This window comes from Phocoena phocoena, chromosome 15, assembly GCF_963924675.1.
Source record: "Phocoena phocoena chromosome 15, mPhoPho1.1, whole genome shotgun sequence".
Taxonomy (NCBI): domain Eukaryota; kingdom Metazoa; phylum Chordata; class Mammalia; order Artiodactyla; family Phocoenidae; genus Phocoena; species Phocoena phocoena.
The window spans coordinates 35,526,666-35,544,416 of NC_089233.1; the positions used below are offsets into that span (position 1 = coordinate 35,526,666).

The window sequence follows — 17,751 nt, forward strand, 5'->3', positions numbered from 1 at the left end:
CTGAATCACTTCGCTGTAACCTGAAACTAACAAAATGTTGTAAATCAACTATACTCCAAAAAAATTCAAACAAACAAGCAAACAAACAAAAAACAAACACATGCCCAAAACCGAACTCATGCCTTTAGTCTTTTTAAAAAAAAAAATTTATTTTTGGCTGTGTTGGGTCTTGCTGTGTGCGGGCTTTCTCTAGTTGAAGTGAGTAGGGGCTTTTTTTTTTTTTTTTTTTTTGCTGTATGTGGGCCTCTCACTGTTGTGGCCTCTCCCGTTGCAGAGCACAGGATCTAGACGCACAGACTCAGCGGCTCACAGGCCCAGCCGCTCCGCAGCATGTGGGATCCTCCCGGACTGGGGCACCAACCCGCGTCCCCTGCATCGGCAGGCGGACTCTCAACCACTGCGCCACCAGGGAAGCCCCAGTAGGGGCTACTTTTTGTTGCAGTGCGCGGGCTTCTCATTGTGGTGGTTTCTTTTGTAGTGGAGCACGGGCTCTAGGCACGCATACTTCATGTTGTGGCATGCAGGCTCAGTAGTTGTGGCTCGCAGGCTCTAGAGCACAGGCTCAGTAGTTGTGGCTCACAGGCTTAGTTGCTCTGCGGCATGTGGGATCTTCCCGGACCAGGACTCAAACCCACGTCCCCTGCATTGGCAGGTGGATTCTTAACCACTGTGCCACCAGGGAAGTCCCATGCCTTTAGTCCTTCATCTGTCTGCCTCCAGTATGTGGCACCACATCCACACAATTGCTCATGCTACTAACACACACTCCCTCCTCTACTCCTCAAACTTTCAATCATCAAGTCCTGTGGATTCTACCTCAAAAATATCTCTCAAAGCTGACTTCTCTCTGTCTCCACCCTTACCCAACAGCACTGCCCCGGGTTGACAGCAAGGCAGGGACAGGGTTTTGACGTTGTGGGGATTACCATAGCCAGACGCTGCAGACTGGGACAAGCTTGGAGACAACAGACACTCAGGAGGCTGTTGCAATAAAGCGAGTGAGAGATGAGGGCCCTCACTAGGGGTCACGGGAATGAGGAAGATGGCGGGGCTTTGAGACAGATTGAGGAGGAAAAGGTGACTCTTTGATGGGGTGAGAAAGCAGGGAGTCAAAGATGACTTGGAAGTTTCCGGTTTGGGTGACTTGATGGTTGGTAGCTTTGTGGAGAGATTGCTTGCTTCTCTCATGAGTTTACAGTTTTCCTAAACTTTCTAGGGAGACGTGTACATCACAAGTGAGGGTGACAGTGCAGCTGTGTTCAGTGTGATGGAGAAGAGGTATGTTATGCTGTGAGAGGGGTCGCACCTGGCCAGAAAGAAGAGCTGGACTTCATTGGTTGGAGGCTTCTGGAAAGGGCACAGGGTCCTAACAGAGAACATAACAAGGGCCTCAGGTAATGTGTCACCTGACCCCACACATAGTAGGCTTTTCCTACTCACCTGGTACTGTTTCCAGGGAAAAACATAAATTGGAGAACCCAGATGCCCAACCACACCCCACAGAGAGACAGGGTGTGACATTCCCAGATTCAGTTCAGTCACAGCTGGTATGAAGCTATCCCCTGAGCCATAAGATGCTTGCACACTTGGGTGCCCTGCAACTCCCCATCCCCCAGAACTGGAGAGCCCCCTGATAAAAGATACCACCTGGGGGTGGGAATCGAACCTGCAAGCCCACCATCCTGGTCCTGAAACACTGCTGTCAATGCATTAGGCCCCTCTGCCAGGAAGGGTGGCTGCGCCAGAGAGGCTCTTAACCACCTCTGGAGAGTGTGCCATCAGTGGTTAAAGCAAGAGATGCCCACCAAGGAGCAGATCCTGGAGCTGCTGGAACTGGAGCTCTCCGGCCCATCCTGTCTGAGGGATCCACACTGGGTTCAGTGTCACACCCAGAGGGTGACAAGAGACAGCAACCTGATGGGGGATTTGCAGAGAGAGCCCAGGAACCAGGATGCTGGGTGAGAAGGGCCAGAGGAGACTCAGAGAGTGAATACAGGATGGGTGATAAGCTCCTCTCCTTGGGAAAAAGTAGACAGGGGGATACCCTGAGCATATGTTACACCCCTGCTTCCTCTTCCCCCAGGGATCCTGTTTCCAAGGCCTCCAACAAGAGTCCACACCATTGAGCTGAGGGTCACCTTTATTTTGGCCAAAGAAAAGACCCAAACTTTCAAGGTTTCATGGGCAGCTCGGAGTAGAACTGAAAAGAAAACTAGAGAGCATTTTGTCTAAAACCTCATTTTACTGATAAGGAAACTGAGGTGCAGGCATCATAGAGCTCAGTAATTGGCTGCCTGCAGCACTGAAAATGGAACCTGGCTCTTCAGTGCCTTTTCCCCATCCCAGGCCTTTTCCCACCATCTCAGGCTGTCTCCTGGTCAGGTTCAAGTGCAGCGGCACGTGTGTGATCAGCTAACTCCTTGTGAAGAAGTAACTTCTGCCTCTCTCAAAAAGACATGGGTCTGGTTGTACAACTTTGTGACTATAATAAAAAAAACTGAACTTTGTACATTAAAAAGATGAATTTTATGGTATATGAATTATATCTCAATTTTAAAAATTACCTTTGGCGGGCTTCCCTGGTGGTGCAGTGGTTGGGAGTCCGCCTGCCGATGCAGAGGACACGGGTTCGTGCCCCAGTCCGGGAGGATCCCACATGCCGCAGAGCGACTGGGCCCGTGAGCCATGGCCGCTGGGCCTGCGCATCCGGAGCCTGTGCTCTGCAGCGGGAGAGGCCACAACAGTGAGAGGCCCACGTACCGCAAAAAAAAAAAAAAATTACCTTTGAAGTAAAAAAAAAGTTGAAATGTATTTTAAAGCTGCAATAAAATATTTAAATGTAATATACAAAATAACACATCAGAGACATGAAATAATTTATGCTACCAGCATGACTTCTTTTGGGGCAGACCTGAGAGTAAAGCTGCTTTTGCCTTTTCCATGCAAAGATATCTTGTAAGATGAACTGTTAGATCCATTAGCATTTTTCAACCTTATCTGTGTGCGTTAGAAGTTTCTCAATAGTGTGCAACCAAAATAAAAATCAAATAAACTGCATGTTAATATAGGAATGCAGTTCCCAAAAAGATATTTAAAAATACTGAAAAGATATGTGTCCTGGTTTAGGCACGATTTCCTTCCATAGAACCCACCTGTTGCAAAGGGAAAAGAGTGTCTCATAGTTTCTAATAACTGAGCGTGGGAGAGTTTTCACTGGGGTTTGGGGAAAAGCTATGGACTAAGCAGGAAATCCAGATGAAAAGAGGAGCCGGTGCATGTCTCTGGTGGGGAGGCGTGCTTCCTGCTCAGCTCCTCCACCCACCCCTTACTCTTTAGAAGCAAACTTCTCCATCAGAACTTTCTCCTTAGCTCCAGTTTCTCCCTCCTGAGGGCATGTATCTGACTTCTGGTCTGATCCTTGACCTCCGATTCTCAAAATCCTTGATCAGAGAGGACTCTTACCATCCTCTTCCAGAACAGAGCCTGTTTTCCAGGAAATCATCCTGCTCAGTGCAGCATATGCCTCAGAAGTGGACATACAGGGGCATGCGCTCTGGAGGTGTCTGGGTCCCTGATGTGCTCTGAAAACATACCTCACTGGTGGGCTTCTTCCCTGCATTCAAAGGAGTTCAGATGGATTGGTGTTTATGAAGCCTTCATTCGGGGCGTTCTAGAGGCCATAACATGATCCCCCTCATCCCTGCACAGGCCCATCCAAGGTATTCACAGAAACAACCAGGGCTCCAGGGGCAAAAAGTCTGCATGGCCGGAAGTCCAGCTTCCTAGAACTTAAAACAACTAGGATGCTCCCAAATGAAATGTTGCAGCTTGTGAAGTGGCGAGTTCCCCTGTCTACAAGAATTTCTAACAAGAGCCTGGATGACAGCTTATCAGGGTGTGGTAGGAGGATCTATGTAACAGGCAGTGTGGACAATCTTGCTTTTTCCTCCAGCAATAGGCTGTGATTTTGAAGAGGTTTGTAAAGAGGAGTGTGGGGCAGTTGATCACCTCCCAGTTTTGCTGTGGGCCAGCTTTGCCAGGGGCAGCCTTGCCCACTGGTCCACACTTCCAGTGGTGGCTGGACCAGACCCATGAGAGCCACCCAGAACGGGGACCAGACCTCTTGAGGGGCGAAGTATTTATGCCCATGGAGCCTTTGCCTTAGAGTGCTGGGGCATTCACCACAATGGAGGCAAACAACTCGGATCCTCTCATTTAAACCTTATAAAGTTAAAGAAACAGGTTTGAAAGGGGAACTAGAGCCAGGACTGAAGCTAGGTCTGTCCAAAGCCAAAGTTCATGCACACCAGGTGCTATGGTCTGAACGTCTGTGCATCCCCCTAATTCCTATGTTAAAATCCTAACCCCCAGTGTGATGGTATTAGGAGGTAGGTCATGAGGATGGAGCCCTCACGAATGGGATTAGTGCCCTTATAAAAGACACCCCAAAGAGTTCCCTCAGCTTTTCCACCATGTAAGGACACAGCAAGAAGACAGCCCATCTATGAACCAAGAAGAGGGCTCTCACTAGAATTCAACCTGACCGTGCTGGTGCCTTGATCTCAGACTTCCAGCCTCCAGAACTGTGAGAAATAAATATGTATTGTTTGTAAGCCACCCAGCCTGTGGGATTTTGTTACAGCAGCCCAAACAGACTAAAACACTTGGCTATGCTGAACTATGTCCCGACGCTCCTTTATTAAAGTTTTCCAAAAGGTAAAATAAATGCCTTAAAACTCTTCCTCTGGACACTGTCTTTAGCCTGCACACCCCCATTCCACATGAACCATCTACCTCTCTGCAGCGTCACTTCCTAAGACTGTGCCACTTGCAGAATTTTGTGACTCTGGCCTTCCCTTTCACTGCTGAAAACACTGCTCTTGTCCTCCCAAGACCTCGGTGCAGTTGTCCCCTCCTGACACTCGGACACATCCATGGCCCCACATCTCCCAGGGGGACCCAGGTGAGCCCTAACTTGTAACCTTCATCTTTGGCTGTTCCACCCTCCTTAAAGCTGCTCCCATCTGGGATGGCCTCCCTCTGCCACCTTTGTCTCCCTCCTGGCCCCTAACCCTCTGCTCCAGCTCCTAGGACAAGCCCTTCCCTGGACCTCTGCCCCGATTCCTGCTTGCAGCTGCTCCAGGAACACTAATGTGCGGTGCCACTCTCACAAGACTCGGGGCCTTCTGGCAAATTTTTCATTGGGGTTTTTGAAAATATGTATTTGCAAAAAGTAAGGAGCACATTATTCATGATGGCCACAAGGTGGAAATGACCCCAGTGTCCATTGACAGATAAGTGGTTAAAATGCAGTCTATCCATGGGAATTCCCTGAGAGTCTAGTGGTTAGGAATTAGTACTTTCACTGCTGGGACCCAGGTTTGATCCCTTGTCTGGGAACTAAGATCCCACAAGCCACGTGGCACAGCCAAAATAAACAAACAGATAGATAGATAGATTTTTAATAAATAAATAAAATGTGATCTATCCATACAACGGTGTACTATTAAGCCATAAAAAGAAAAGAAATTCTAAAGAACCTCAGGAACATTGTGCTAAGTGAAATAATCCAGTCACAAAATGACAAATACTGTATGATTCCACTTATACGAGGTATGTGGAGTAGGCAACTTCGCAGAGACAGAAAGTAGAATGGGGGATGCCAGGTGCAAGAAGAAGGGGAACGGGGAGTTAGTGTTTAATGGGGACAGAGTTTAAGTTTGGGAAGATGGAAAAGTTCTAGAGATGGATCATGGTGATGGCTGCACAGCATTGTGAAGGTACCTGATGCCACTGAATCGTACAATAAAAATGGTTAGAATGGTAAACTTTATGTTATGTATATTTCACCACGATAAAAAAACTTTTAAAACGTCAATGTTAAAAAGAAAAGTAAGGAGCAGCATGAAGGGGCATTGAAGAAAGGGCGGGTGCCTCTGCTTTGGGGTGCCTCCCTCTAGGACATCAACTTTTCATAAACAGACTTTTGGAGAAATTCTTCTCCCCTTCCAGGACATTCTCTACCGCGACCCCAGTGTGAGCAAGTGCTAAATCCAGGAAAATAGGACCTCTCCACCCTCGAACACCTGTGGCCTCTCTGCTCATTCCAGGCACAAGTATTTGGATCTGAAAAGCTGAGAAGGAGATTTCAAGATGCTGTTTTACTTGACACATAATTCATTTTCTTTTTATGTAACACTTTACAGAAAATACTTTCACACACGTGTGTTCACTTCACCAATCATGTGAGGTAAGCAGAGTGGGTCTTCCCATTTCCAGTGGAGGAGACAGGCTTGAAGAATTTAAGTGACACATCCAGGTCAGGGGGCTGGGGGACAACAGAGCTGTGAGCAAAGCCATCCTTGGTCTTAGCCTGGTACCAAGTCCACTCTGGTTTGTTTATGGAGCTGCCTCAGACTTGACTAAGTCAGGTCAGGTAGGTAGACTAAGGTAGGTTCCTGGGGCTACCCTAGTTGGCTCTGCCCTTATCTGGTCCAGACGAATTTCTAGAGGCAGGAGTGACATTTTGCCTCACACGTCTGTTTCACTGGCAATTCAGGACTGTTACCGTATTAGTCAGTTTTGTATTTTGGCAGGTGACAGACAGTGCTTTAAAGAGTTATTGCAATTGTGCAAAAGTATTACATTACAACAGAATGGGAGAAAATATTTGCAAGTCATTTATCTGATAAGGATTTTAATCCAGAATATATAAAGAACTCTTCAACTCAACAATAAAAAGACAAAACCCCCAGTTTTAAAAGGGTAGAGGTTTTTGTTTTGTTTTGTTTTGTTTTGTGGTACGTGGGCCTCTAACTGTTGTGGCCTCTCCCATTGCGGAGCACAGGCTCCGGACACGCAGGCTCAGCGGTCATGGCTCACGGGCCCAGCCGCTCCGCAGCATGTGGGATCCTCCCGGACCGGGGCACGAACCCATGTCCCCTGCATCGGCAGGCAGACTCTCAACCACTGCGCCACCAGGGAAGCCCAAGGGTAGAGGTTTTGAATAGCTGTTTCTCTAAAGAAGATACACAAATGGCCAGTAAACACATGGAAAGATGCCAACATCATTAGCCAACAGGGAAGTGCAAATCAAAATCACAATGAGACACCACTTCATATCCACTAGCGTGGCTACGATCAGAAAGACAGATAATAGCAAGTGTTGACAAGGATGTGGAAAAATCCGAACCCTCATACACTGCTGGTGGGAATGGAAAATGGTGCAGACCCTGTGGAAAACAGTCTGGCGGTTCCTCAAATTCTTAAACATAGAGTTACCATAGGACACAGAAATTCCACTCCTAGGTATACAACCAAGAAAAATGAAAACATATGTTCACAGAAAAACTTGTACATGAATGTTCATAGCAGCATTATTCATAATAGCCAATCAGTGGAAACAACCCAAATGTCCATCAACTGATGAATGGATAGACAAAACATGGTCTGTTCACAGACTGAAATATTATTCGGCCACTAAAAGCATAAAGTACTGACATGTGCTACCACATGGAGGAACCTTGAAGACATTGTGCTGAGTGAAAGGAGGAAGGGGGCTCAAGGGGCCCCAGGGATGGGGAGTGAGGAGTGACTGCTAATGAGACAGGGTTTCTTTTTTTTTTTTTTTGGCTACACTGTACAGCTTGTGGGATCTTAGTTCCCTGACCAGGGATCGAACCCATGCCTCCTGCAGTGGAAGCCTGGAGTCCTAACCACTGGACTGCCAGAGAGGTCCTAAAGGTTTCTTTTTTTTTTTTTTTTTTTTTTTTTTTTTTTTTTTTTTGCGGTATGTGGGCCTCTCACGTTGCGGAGCACAGGCTCCGGACGCGCAGGCTCAGCGGCCATGACTCACAGGCCCAGCCGCTCCGCGGCATGTGGGATCTTCCCGGACCGGGGCACGATCCCGTGTCCCCTGCATCGGCAGGCGGACTCTCAACCACTGCGCCACCAGGGAAGCCCTAAAGGTTTCTTTTTAGGCTGTTGAAAATGTTCTAAAATTAGATTATGGTGGTATAACACTGTGAATCTACTTTAATTATTAAACTGTACACTTTAAATGGATACATTTTATATGTGAACTATATCTCAATAAAGTTGTAAAAAATAGCATTTTGGTTTTAGAAATATCTGGGGGAAATTTCAACTCTATCTATCAGATGGTATTTGGGAGTTGTTAATTTTGTTGGGAGCGATAACAGTATTATGGGATGGCTTTTACAAGTCCTTATCTGCTGTAGATGGAAAATGCTTTTCAGAGAAATCTGCGAGGTCCATATCCCTCACATATGCATGGAATCTTCCCCTCTCCCTGTCTCCTGGGGTAAGCCGGGGACCAAATAACCAAGGTAGGAATCATCCCACCCCCACATGGGTGAGTACAGGGCAAACTCAGAAAACATGGTGACACTTAACAGACCGCTCCATGGGTAAGGCTGCACACAAAAGGAGAGAGGTTATTTTCTCATATGGGGTAGCCGACTGTAAGTCAGCAGGTCAATGTTTTGTGCTGAGACTCTCTGGTGGAACCACACATGGGGACTCCCACATTTGAAGAAGTGAGTACAGACCAGCAAATGTGGCTGAGTGCCCAGGGGCCTTCTACCAGGACTTCAGACCCTCACGGGCACTCCTCCCCTGGAGCTGAGCCTTACCTGTCAAAGGAAAACTGGGCTGGGGGAGGCAGCAGCATCACAGGCTTGAAAACCTTTTGGGAGTGAGTGATATTCAGAGTGGTGATTTTGTCACATTTATTCAAGGTCCACAGTTGAACAGGTACCCAAAGACATTAAGATTCAGCAATTATTAATTTCATAATCAGAAGACAGAAAACACACATACACGGGTTCTTCAAAACATACCAAGTAAACAAAGCTCTTATCTTAAGAGAGATTTCCTGTCCCAAATCTAAGGAAAGTGGAAATCTATGTTCCTTTGCTTTTAGGAGAGATCGTCTTTGACTAACCGAATTGATTCACTAGATGGATGTGGTCGGCTGAATCACAGTCCCCGCCAAAGAGGTCCACATCCTAATCCCTGGAACCTGTGAATGTTCCCTTATATGGCAAAAGGGATTTTGCAGGTGTGTTAAGGATCTAGAGATGGGGAGATACCTCAGATTATCTGGGTGGACCCAATATAATCGTAAAGGTCCTCCTAAGAGGGAGGCTGGAGGATCAGAGTCAGAAGAGAAGGTGACGTGATGACAGAGACTGGACGGATGCATTTTGAAGATGGAGGGAGGGGCGCACTTTGAAGATGGAGGGAGGGGCCACAGGCCAAGGAATGCCAGCAGCCGCTAGAAGCTGAAAAAGGCGAGGGAACAGATTCACCCCTCAGAGCCTCCAAAGGAACCAGCCCACCTGACACCTTGACTTCTACTCAGTGAAGCTGATTTCAGACTTCTGACCTCCGGAACTATAAGAGAAGACATTTGTGTTGTTTTAAGCCACTAAGTTTGTGGTCATCTGTTACAGCACCAAGAGGAAACTAATACAGACGTAAATATAATTAGGGAAGTTACTAAGAAACAACAGTGAAACTGGCCTGGAGAAAAAAAGGTGGTAACAGAATAAGGAATCAGGAGGCTCTGACCAGTGAGAGGCAGGGGACAGGAGTGAGATAACAGGCAGGCCTAACAATAAAGATAAACTCTTGGGCTTCCCTGGTGGCGCAGTGGTTGAGAGTCCGCCTGCCGATGCAGGGGACGCGGGTTCGTGCCCCGGTCCGGGAAGATCCCACATGCCACGGAGCAGCTGGGCTCGTGAGCCGTGGCCGCTGCGCCTGCGCGTCCGGAGCCTGTGCTCCGCGGCGGGAGAGGCTGCGGCAGTGAGAGGCCCGCATACCGCAAAAAAAAAAAAAAAAAAAAAAAAAAGGTAAACTCTTCTAACATCTAACATAATTGTTGGAAAAGGGACCTTGGATTAGATTCTGAAGGGCCACCAAATACTAGGAAGCAGGCCACTGGGCTCCCATTAAGTCTCTCTCTGCCCAAAAGATGAGAGGTTTTGTCCACTGCATTCAAAGACTGCCACCGGGATCTCTGATTCAGGCAGGAATGGGCCCCAGGGTGAAGCAGGGGCCCTCAACTCTTCAATTACTGAACACCTATTTCTCCTGGCTGGGTGTGGGCTAAGTTCTAAAGCTAAAGTGATGGAAAATCAAGGTTCTGTCCTTAAAGAGCTTTTAACATATATAGCACAGTTCCCCAACGTTGGTACTACTGACATTTGGAACAGATAACTGTTTTGGGGCCGTCCTGTGCACTGCAGGATGTTTAGCTACGTCATTGGTCTCTACCTACCAGAGGCCAGGAGCTATGCTCCCTTCCCCCAAGTCATAACAACCAACGGTGTTTTCAGACGTTCCCAAATATCCTCTAGGGGGCGAAACTGCTACCAGGTTGAGCGCCACTGGTGAAGTCTACCTCTGCCTAGAACTTGTCAGAGGAGGCTTTGCAGAGCTGGCAACTCTTGTGAGATGCGAGAGGGAGTGGGGGTGGCGGGTCCTAAGGGCAAAGGGAAAAGTGTGTGCAAAGACCTGGGGGACAGGGCTGCCCACGTGAGCACCGGTCCCTCTGTGGTCAGAGGAACCTGAGATCCTTGGCGGGGGGGACACACAATAGCACAACCACAGCCCTGAGGTGGCCAGCAGTGACCTGAGGATACTGATGCTTTAGGAAGAACGCTACCTGCACCTGTTTCCTGCTTGACATACTGCACCCACCTACCAAAAGTCTTCTCTAAACTGGGAGATCCACTGGCTTGCCCAGTGTGACTAAGAATTGTATACTGATTGGGTTATAATTTCCATTTTGAGAGAATGAGGGGTGGGATTAGATGATCTCTCAGGCCTAGTTCTAGGACTTTAACATTTTACATAAATACATTTTGTCATTTTTAGAAACTTCTTTGAGGTATAACTTATATATCATAAAATTAATGTTTCAATGATTTTGGGTACTTGCTCTGAAATAATTCAGTTTTAGTATATTTTCATCACCCCAAGCATTTTGTTATTCTTAAAGCTACTGGCCTAAGTGAGAAAGGAAAGTAGGAAGGATTCCCTTTGCTGTCTTAGCAGCCTTGCTTCTTGTAGCTTTTCCTTATCACTATGGGTGGGGGGTTGCAGCAGCTGTGATTTTTCTTTTACCAAATCAAAGGTGCTTTGATATAAAAAGAACCTTTAGTGTGTGTGTATGTGTATTTATTTGGTAAAAGCACTAATACTTGGAGACCCCTGCCTCACACAAACGTGTCCATACTCCCACTTCATGCTTCCTTTGTTATGAACAGCCAGGAATGACAGGAAGAATATTAGGGGATTTACATTCCAATGAACTTCTGCCTTGAAATTCTTGCAGATCACTCATCTTTATTAAAGGAGTGTGTGCAATGATAAAGATTGTCTGGTATGACAGCAAATGTATAACTATATATAGGATTTATCCTTGAACAGATTTAGAGGATAAATAAAGCAGCAGGAGGAGATTTAACATCAAGGTGTGGGGCACATCTGCAGGATCATCCTGATTCTCCCTCAGTAGTGACTCCCCGCTCTCCAACAGACACCCCGGTGCTCTCTGACCCAATGCCTAGACCTTCCATCTCTTCCCCCATCATCGTACACGACCCCATGCACGATCAAGTCCCCTGTCAGCCTCTTCCTGACCAACGCCTCACCAGCCCGATGGGCACCATCACTCCTCAGGGATCTCGTTTTCTCCCTTGTAAGTCACGCAGATGGTCTTTGTGATTTACATGCAAGCGAGGGGAAGGAGAAATGCAAGTACCTTCTTCCGAACAGAGAGGACCCAGCCCTGCTTTCAGTCCCCATGGTGGAGTCTGTGATGCTGGTGAAGGTTTGAGCTCTGGCGAAAGCTTTTCCCACACTGGCCGCACTGGTAGGGCTTCTCTCCGGTGTGGATCCTCTGGTGCAGCTTCAGGGTGGACTGCCGCCCGAAGCAGTTCCCACACTCTCCACACGTGTAGGGCCTCTCCCCTGTGTGGACTCGCTTGTGTCTTTTCAGCTCTGAATTCCACGTGAAGCTTTTCCCACAGTCATCACATTTGTATGGTTTCTTCGCTGAGCGGGTCGGCTGGTGACCAAGACGTTGCAAACGGCTGCTCAGGTTTCTTTTGCTTCCCTTGCTTTTCTTCAGCTCTCTCAGTGGGTGGCTCTTCAGGGGGCTGCTGATGTATTCCAGTTCCCTGCAATGTCTCTGGTAGTGAGCAAATGGCTTCTGAGCGCGTGGGGGGCTGACCTGCCTCCGTGACAACCGGGGCTCACTCACAGTCGCCCCTCTGGGTTCGGGGCTCTGCAGACCATTCCCTTTGGGCCTGCCCACTGACAAGGTGCCTGGCTTTGCTCCTTTAGCCCCCTCCTGCTGTGGATTTTCCTTGTTGTCACTTTTCTTTCTGGAGGCCTCTATAATTATAAAGAATATGTTTCATTTCTGGGCTTCGAAGAAAGAACCCAAGCAAAAGAGCTATGAGATACACGGCAAAGTTTCTCAAAGTGCTGTTCTCCACTTGGCAACTTGCATTAGACTCATCTGGGGCAGCTATCCACCAAGCAGGCTGCCCCTGCTCCCCCAAGGCTGCTGAGTTAGAATCTCTGAGGGATGGAACCTGGAAGTCTGCAGTTAACAGGGGGAAGCTGGGGTGATTCTGATGTATACTAAAGTTAGGAAACAAGTTATCCAACCCCTCCCTCCTTCCTACCTTTGGGGAAAGGTTTAAGAAAGGAGAAATAGGGAAAAGCAAACCCATCAGAAATTTCAACATTGCAAACATACCCTCACTTACATGGACATTGACCACCACTCTCTTCAAATAATGGTAAATCCAGTAAGTGTGGTATTTTCTTCCATTATGAAGTTGATAGACAGCATATGTGATTGGAAATTGGGATATGGGCCAGACATGCACCCTCATTACAGAAACTCCACAACAGTGCTATTATCCAACAGGATTCCTGCCATGTGGAAGATCTATTCAGTATGGCAGCCACTAGCCACATGTGGCTACTGAGTACTTGAAATGTGGCTTGTGTGACTGAGAAACTGAATTTTTAATTTTATTTAACTTTAATTTAAATTCAGATTTAAAAAGCAGCCCACACAATTATGGTCAACTGCTCTTCAACAAGGTTGTCATGATAATTCAATGGAGTAAAGAATAATCTTTTCAACAAGTGGTGCTGAACAACTGGATTTCTACATACAAAAGAATGAAGTTGGACCCCGACTCACAACACATACAAAAATTAACTCAAAATGGATCAAAGACCTAAATGTAAGAGCTAAACCTATCTCTCTTTGAACAGAACAAAGGTACAAACCTTTGTGATGGTGGATTAGGCAATAGTACATTCGATACGTTACCAAAAGCACAAGCAAACAAAAAGATAAACTGGACCTCCTCAACATCCAAAACATTTGTGCTTCAAAGGATACTATCAAGGAAGTGAAAAGATAACCCACATAATGGGAGAAAATATTTGCAAATTATACATAAGGGTCTAGTATCCAGATTATACAAAGAACTCTTACAACAATAAAAAGACCAACCCAGTTAAAAATGAGCAAAGGGGACTTCCCTGGTGGCACAGTGGTTAAGAATCCACCTGCCAATGCAGGCGACACGGGTTTGAGCCCTGGTCCAGGAAGATCCCACATGCTGCGGAGCAACTAAGCCCGCGAGCCACAACTACTGAAGCCTGCATGCCTAGAGCCCGTGCTCCGCAACAAGAGAAGCCACAGCAATGAGAAACCCGGACACTACAACGAAGAGTACCCCCACTCACTGCAACTAGAGAAAGCCCATGCACAGCAATGAAGACCCAATGCAGCCAAAAATAAATAAATAAATAAAATTTAAAAAAATGAGCAAAGGATCTGAATAGACATTTCTACAAAGAAGATACACAATTGGCCAATAGGCACATGAAAAGATGCTCAACATCATCAGTCATTAGGGAAATAACTCAAAAGCTCCATGAGATACCACTTCATGCCTAATAGGATGGATGCAATAAAAAGGACAAAAAATAACAAGTGTCAACAGGGATGTAGAGAAATTGGAATACTCATAGACTGCTGGATGTAAAATGGCGCAGCCACTTTGGAAAAGTCCAACCTCAAAATGTTAAACAGTGAGTTACCATAGGACATCCACACGAAAACTTGTACACAACTGTTAACAGCAGCACTATTCATAATAGCCAACAGGTGGAAACAACCCAAGTGTCCATCAACTGATAAACAGACGAAATGTCCACAGAGTGCAATATTATTCAGCCATTAAAAAGGAATGAAGTACTGACACATGCTACAACATGGATGAACCTTGAGCATGAGACTCCACCCTCTCTGGAATCAAATAAAAGGAAATGGAGACAGCATGCACACCCAGCTGCCTCTGCTGAGGCAGAAGGGAATATGTGTGGTCCACTTTCTTTAGGACCATGAAGGCCGTAGGTTATGAGGCGGGACCTCAGCCAGGGCCACAGTGCTTTCCTGCTGGATGCCCTAGGTCTTCTCCATTCATGAGTTTTGAGAATAATGAAATCAAAATGTTTCGCTGAATGTAGCAAATCTTAAGGAATCTAGCTTTCTTGTAACCTTCTTTTCTAACCTGTTGACCATATCCTGTATTCACATCACCAAGACTGGCCAAAGTGTCACTTTCATTCAGTCAGAGAGACCACAGGACTGGTGGAGCAGGGCCTGCAATTATACTGGCATTGTACCAGAGACAGATAAGGAAATGGACACGGACAATGTCACAGGAGGAGAAAGAGGCAAAACATAAAACAGAGAGGGTTTTTTTTCTCTAATTAGCAGAATATTGTTTAGGTCCCTTCTAAACATGGGACCATTTTAAGTGACGAGACTCAGCCACAGCTTGAATGGAAGTTCATCAGTGGTCATATTTGGATTTGTCTTCACTATAAGTAGCTCTGAAAGGGACAGAAAAGTAGGCACTAGAATAATCCTGTGCACTAGATTCTCAAATAGTCATGAACAGAAAATGATAAAAGCACACCTTAGTAACACTACCATTCTAATTCGTGAAATTCGTTGGAGAATAAAGATCTACTATCACATACAATATTGAAAAAAAAGCCCAATACCTGGTCTATGGCTTTTTAGAACCATGAAATGCTTCGATGGAGATAAGGGCATGACGAGAGAGAGAGAAGAGGCACTGAGTATTTACCTGTCTCAGCCAATTTGGGGGTTGGGTCCTGGAGGAGCAGGGATTTTTCCCAATGACGGGGGCTCCGCTGATCCTGAGATCCTGCCTGGGACGTCTCCTCCAGAGAGCTCTCCCTGGGATATCTGCTAGGAGTTTGCAGTTGAAAGTCTGGCAGTTCCTGTTCTCCAAGCTGGGATCCAGTTTTCTCCAAGAGCACCTTCTGGCCCTCCATACAAACAGCCACCTAGGAACAAGCCCCATGCATTAGAGCACAACTCAAGGACTGTCTGAGGGCAGCTTAACCTCTCACTGCTCTGTAATGACTTTTTCCCTGGAAATTTCTGATAATGGCCTGGGGGTCAACCTTGAGAGAGAATGCTGAAACTCTCAAAGGAAGCAAAGGGAAGGACGTGCAGAATGACCAAAAGGAGGCTGCTTCAAATCAGCCGATACTTCCTGTCCTTAAAGCTTGGGGCTTTCTCAAGGCCTGGAGTCAAAGTCATCAGAGAGCAGGCAAAAATATATCAGGGTCAGCCATGACACCCACCCAGCAGGTTCCTACCCTATGCTCACTTGCCTCCCTGCTTCTGGAGGAAACAGGCCCCGTAGGATCAGGAAGCAGTAGGGTGGGGGCCGTTAAAAACCACCCTTACCAATAAATTGTTTTGCCCAAGGCTCTCCTGGTAAGGAGATCTCAGTAGTAAGAGGAATGCCCTACCCCTGTTCCCTAACTGCTTCCGTTCACCAAAGCACATGATTGTTTGCTTCCTCCCTAGGCTCCTACTGCGGTCTGACTTGGGGGTGGGATTTGGAAGGAATACTAGCCAATTGAGCTGGAGTTTCCTGATCCAAAGGCAATATGCAAGACACTTCAGACAAGGTCTAATAAAGTTCCCCCCAAATCAAATTCCTATCCAGTAGAATGACCCTGCCTGCTATGAATCCTGACTGTAGAAAAACTTCAAAAAGAAAGCATCAGGGGAGATCTGTCAGCAAAGTTTCAAGAGCCTTACTTGATCCTCTACTTTCTCACTGGAATGCCTGTGGCTGGGTTTTCTGAAAACCTGTTACATCTCCCTAGGAGGGTGGGGGGAGGAGGGTTCCAAATAGAGGCCAGAAGCAACGTTTGAAATTCTGGACTCTATCTAGGGAGGGGTCCAGGAACCAAACACTAACCAGATGAAAAAGAAAGATGAAAAAGAAATCCTGGAGACCACAGAAAGTACCCTCCTTACCCACTGCTTTGGTCCCTTGGTTGCTCTGTAAAAATCTTCCACCAGGGTCACAATCTCCTTGCTGCTCATTGGACATTGATGCCTGGCCCGAGCCTGGATCTCCGGAGGCAGGATGTTCAGAAACTGCTCCAGCACCAGCAGCTCCAAAATCTGCTCCTTGGTGTGCACCTCAGGCTGCAGCCACTGACGGCAGAGCTGCCGGAGACGGGAGAGCGCCTCTTGGGGTCCAGACACCTCTTGATAACAAAACCGTCTAAAACTCTGGCGGGAGAGCTCAGGATCGGGCCAGTCTTTTTGCAGAGCGGGCTCCCGTTTTTCTTCTAGTTTTGCTATTATATGTCTCTCTTGCTTGGAGGAAGCCTGAATGTGGGACTGCGAGCTCAAAGTTATCTCCATCTTAGCCGCCATTTTGGGGCTCAGGAGACAGCTTCTCTCTCCTTGTAAACAGCTCAAGCCTTCGGGATCATGGCCCTGAATGCTAGAAAGATGCTAGAAACGAAGCTCCTCTGAGGATACTGGAGAGGAAAGGATGCAAACAGAGCCTCCTCATTCGCTGAACTTGACCCCAAACTCCTGAAGACAACACAGTCCCTGAGAGTGGGAAGAGTTTGTTTTTCTGCCAGTTTCTTGAACTGTCTTGCAAAGGAGAAAAGTCATAATGTCCTAAAAGGAAACTGGGGGAAATACCGCTTTTATTTCAGCGGCAAGCACAAGAGATCTCAGAGGAAAATGCGCAACGTGACCTAGTGGGCTGGCAGGAATCCCTGGGAAAAGTTCAGGCTGTCATCCAGGTAGCCTGCACCAGCTCCCCCGCATCCTCCACAGGCCGACTTCTAGCATCTCGCCGGGCGCTACAGGGCGAGCCCAGGCAGGCCACGGCGCACGCTGGGGGTTGTGAGTTAGCGGAAACCTCCTGCTAGCGAGCAAGGTACACGGAGGCGCAGCAGCTGCTCACCCCCGAGGCTCCGAGGCCCAGCCGCTCCGGCCTCCGAGGGCGCCCGGCTCCGACTCCGCGCCCCAGCTGGCCCGGGGCTTGGCGAAGCTGCAGCACTCTGGCGCGCGGCTCAACTACGTGGCCGGGTGCGAGCCGGGGGTGGCGCCTGCGACGGCAGCACCGCCGACAGCCCCGCTCCACATGCCCACCTGCAGCCGACTCACCTCTCTGGGGACCGGGGACCCAGAACCCAGGAGCCAAGGCTGAGGGCGGGGCAGAAGCCACTCGTCGCGGACACTCCCACAGGCTGCCGCGAAACTGTGCCACGGGAGAGCGCGCCTCCTCCGCAGAGGGATTGGCTCCTCAGGGGCGTTCTCTCTCA

At 47.6% G+C, this 17,751-nt stretch overlaps 1 protein-coding gene across 1 annotated transcript; it reads right to left on the reverse strand.

The window, feature by feature from the left end:
- Positions 1-11,356: 11,356 nt before the first annotated feature.
- Positions 11,357-17,276, reverse strand: ZNF174 (zinc finger protein 174). The gene is made up of 3 exons (XM_065893670.1): positions 16,436-17,276; positions 15,222-15,444; positions 11,357-12,426 (listed from the first exon to the last, which is right to left on the reverse strand). Exons 1-3 carry the CDS (start codon positions 16,841-16,843, stop codon positions 11,825-11,827), a joined length of 1,233 nt encoding a protein of 410 aa, XP_065749742.1. The 5' UTR covers positions 16,844-17,276; the 3' UTR covers positions 11,357-11,824.
- Between the last annotated feature and the right edge of the window lie 475 nt (positions 17,277-17,751).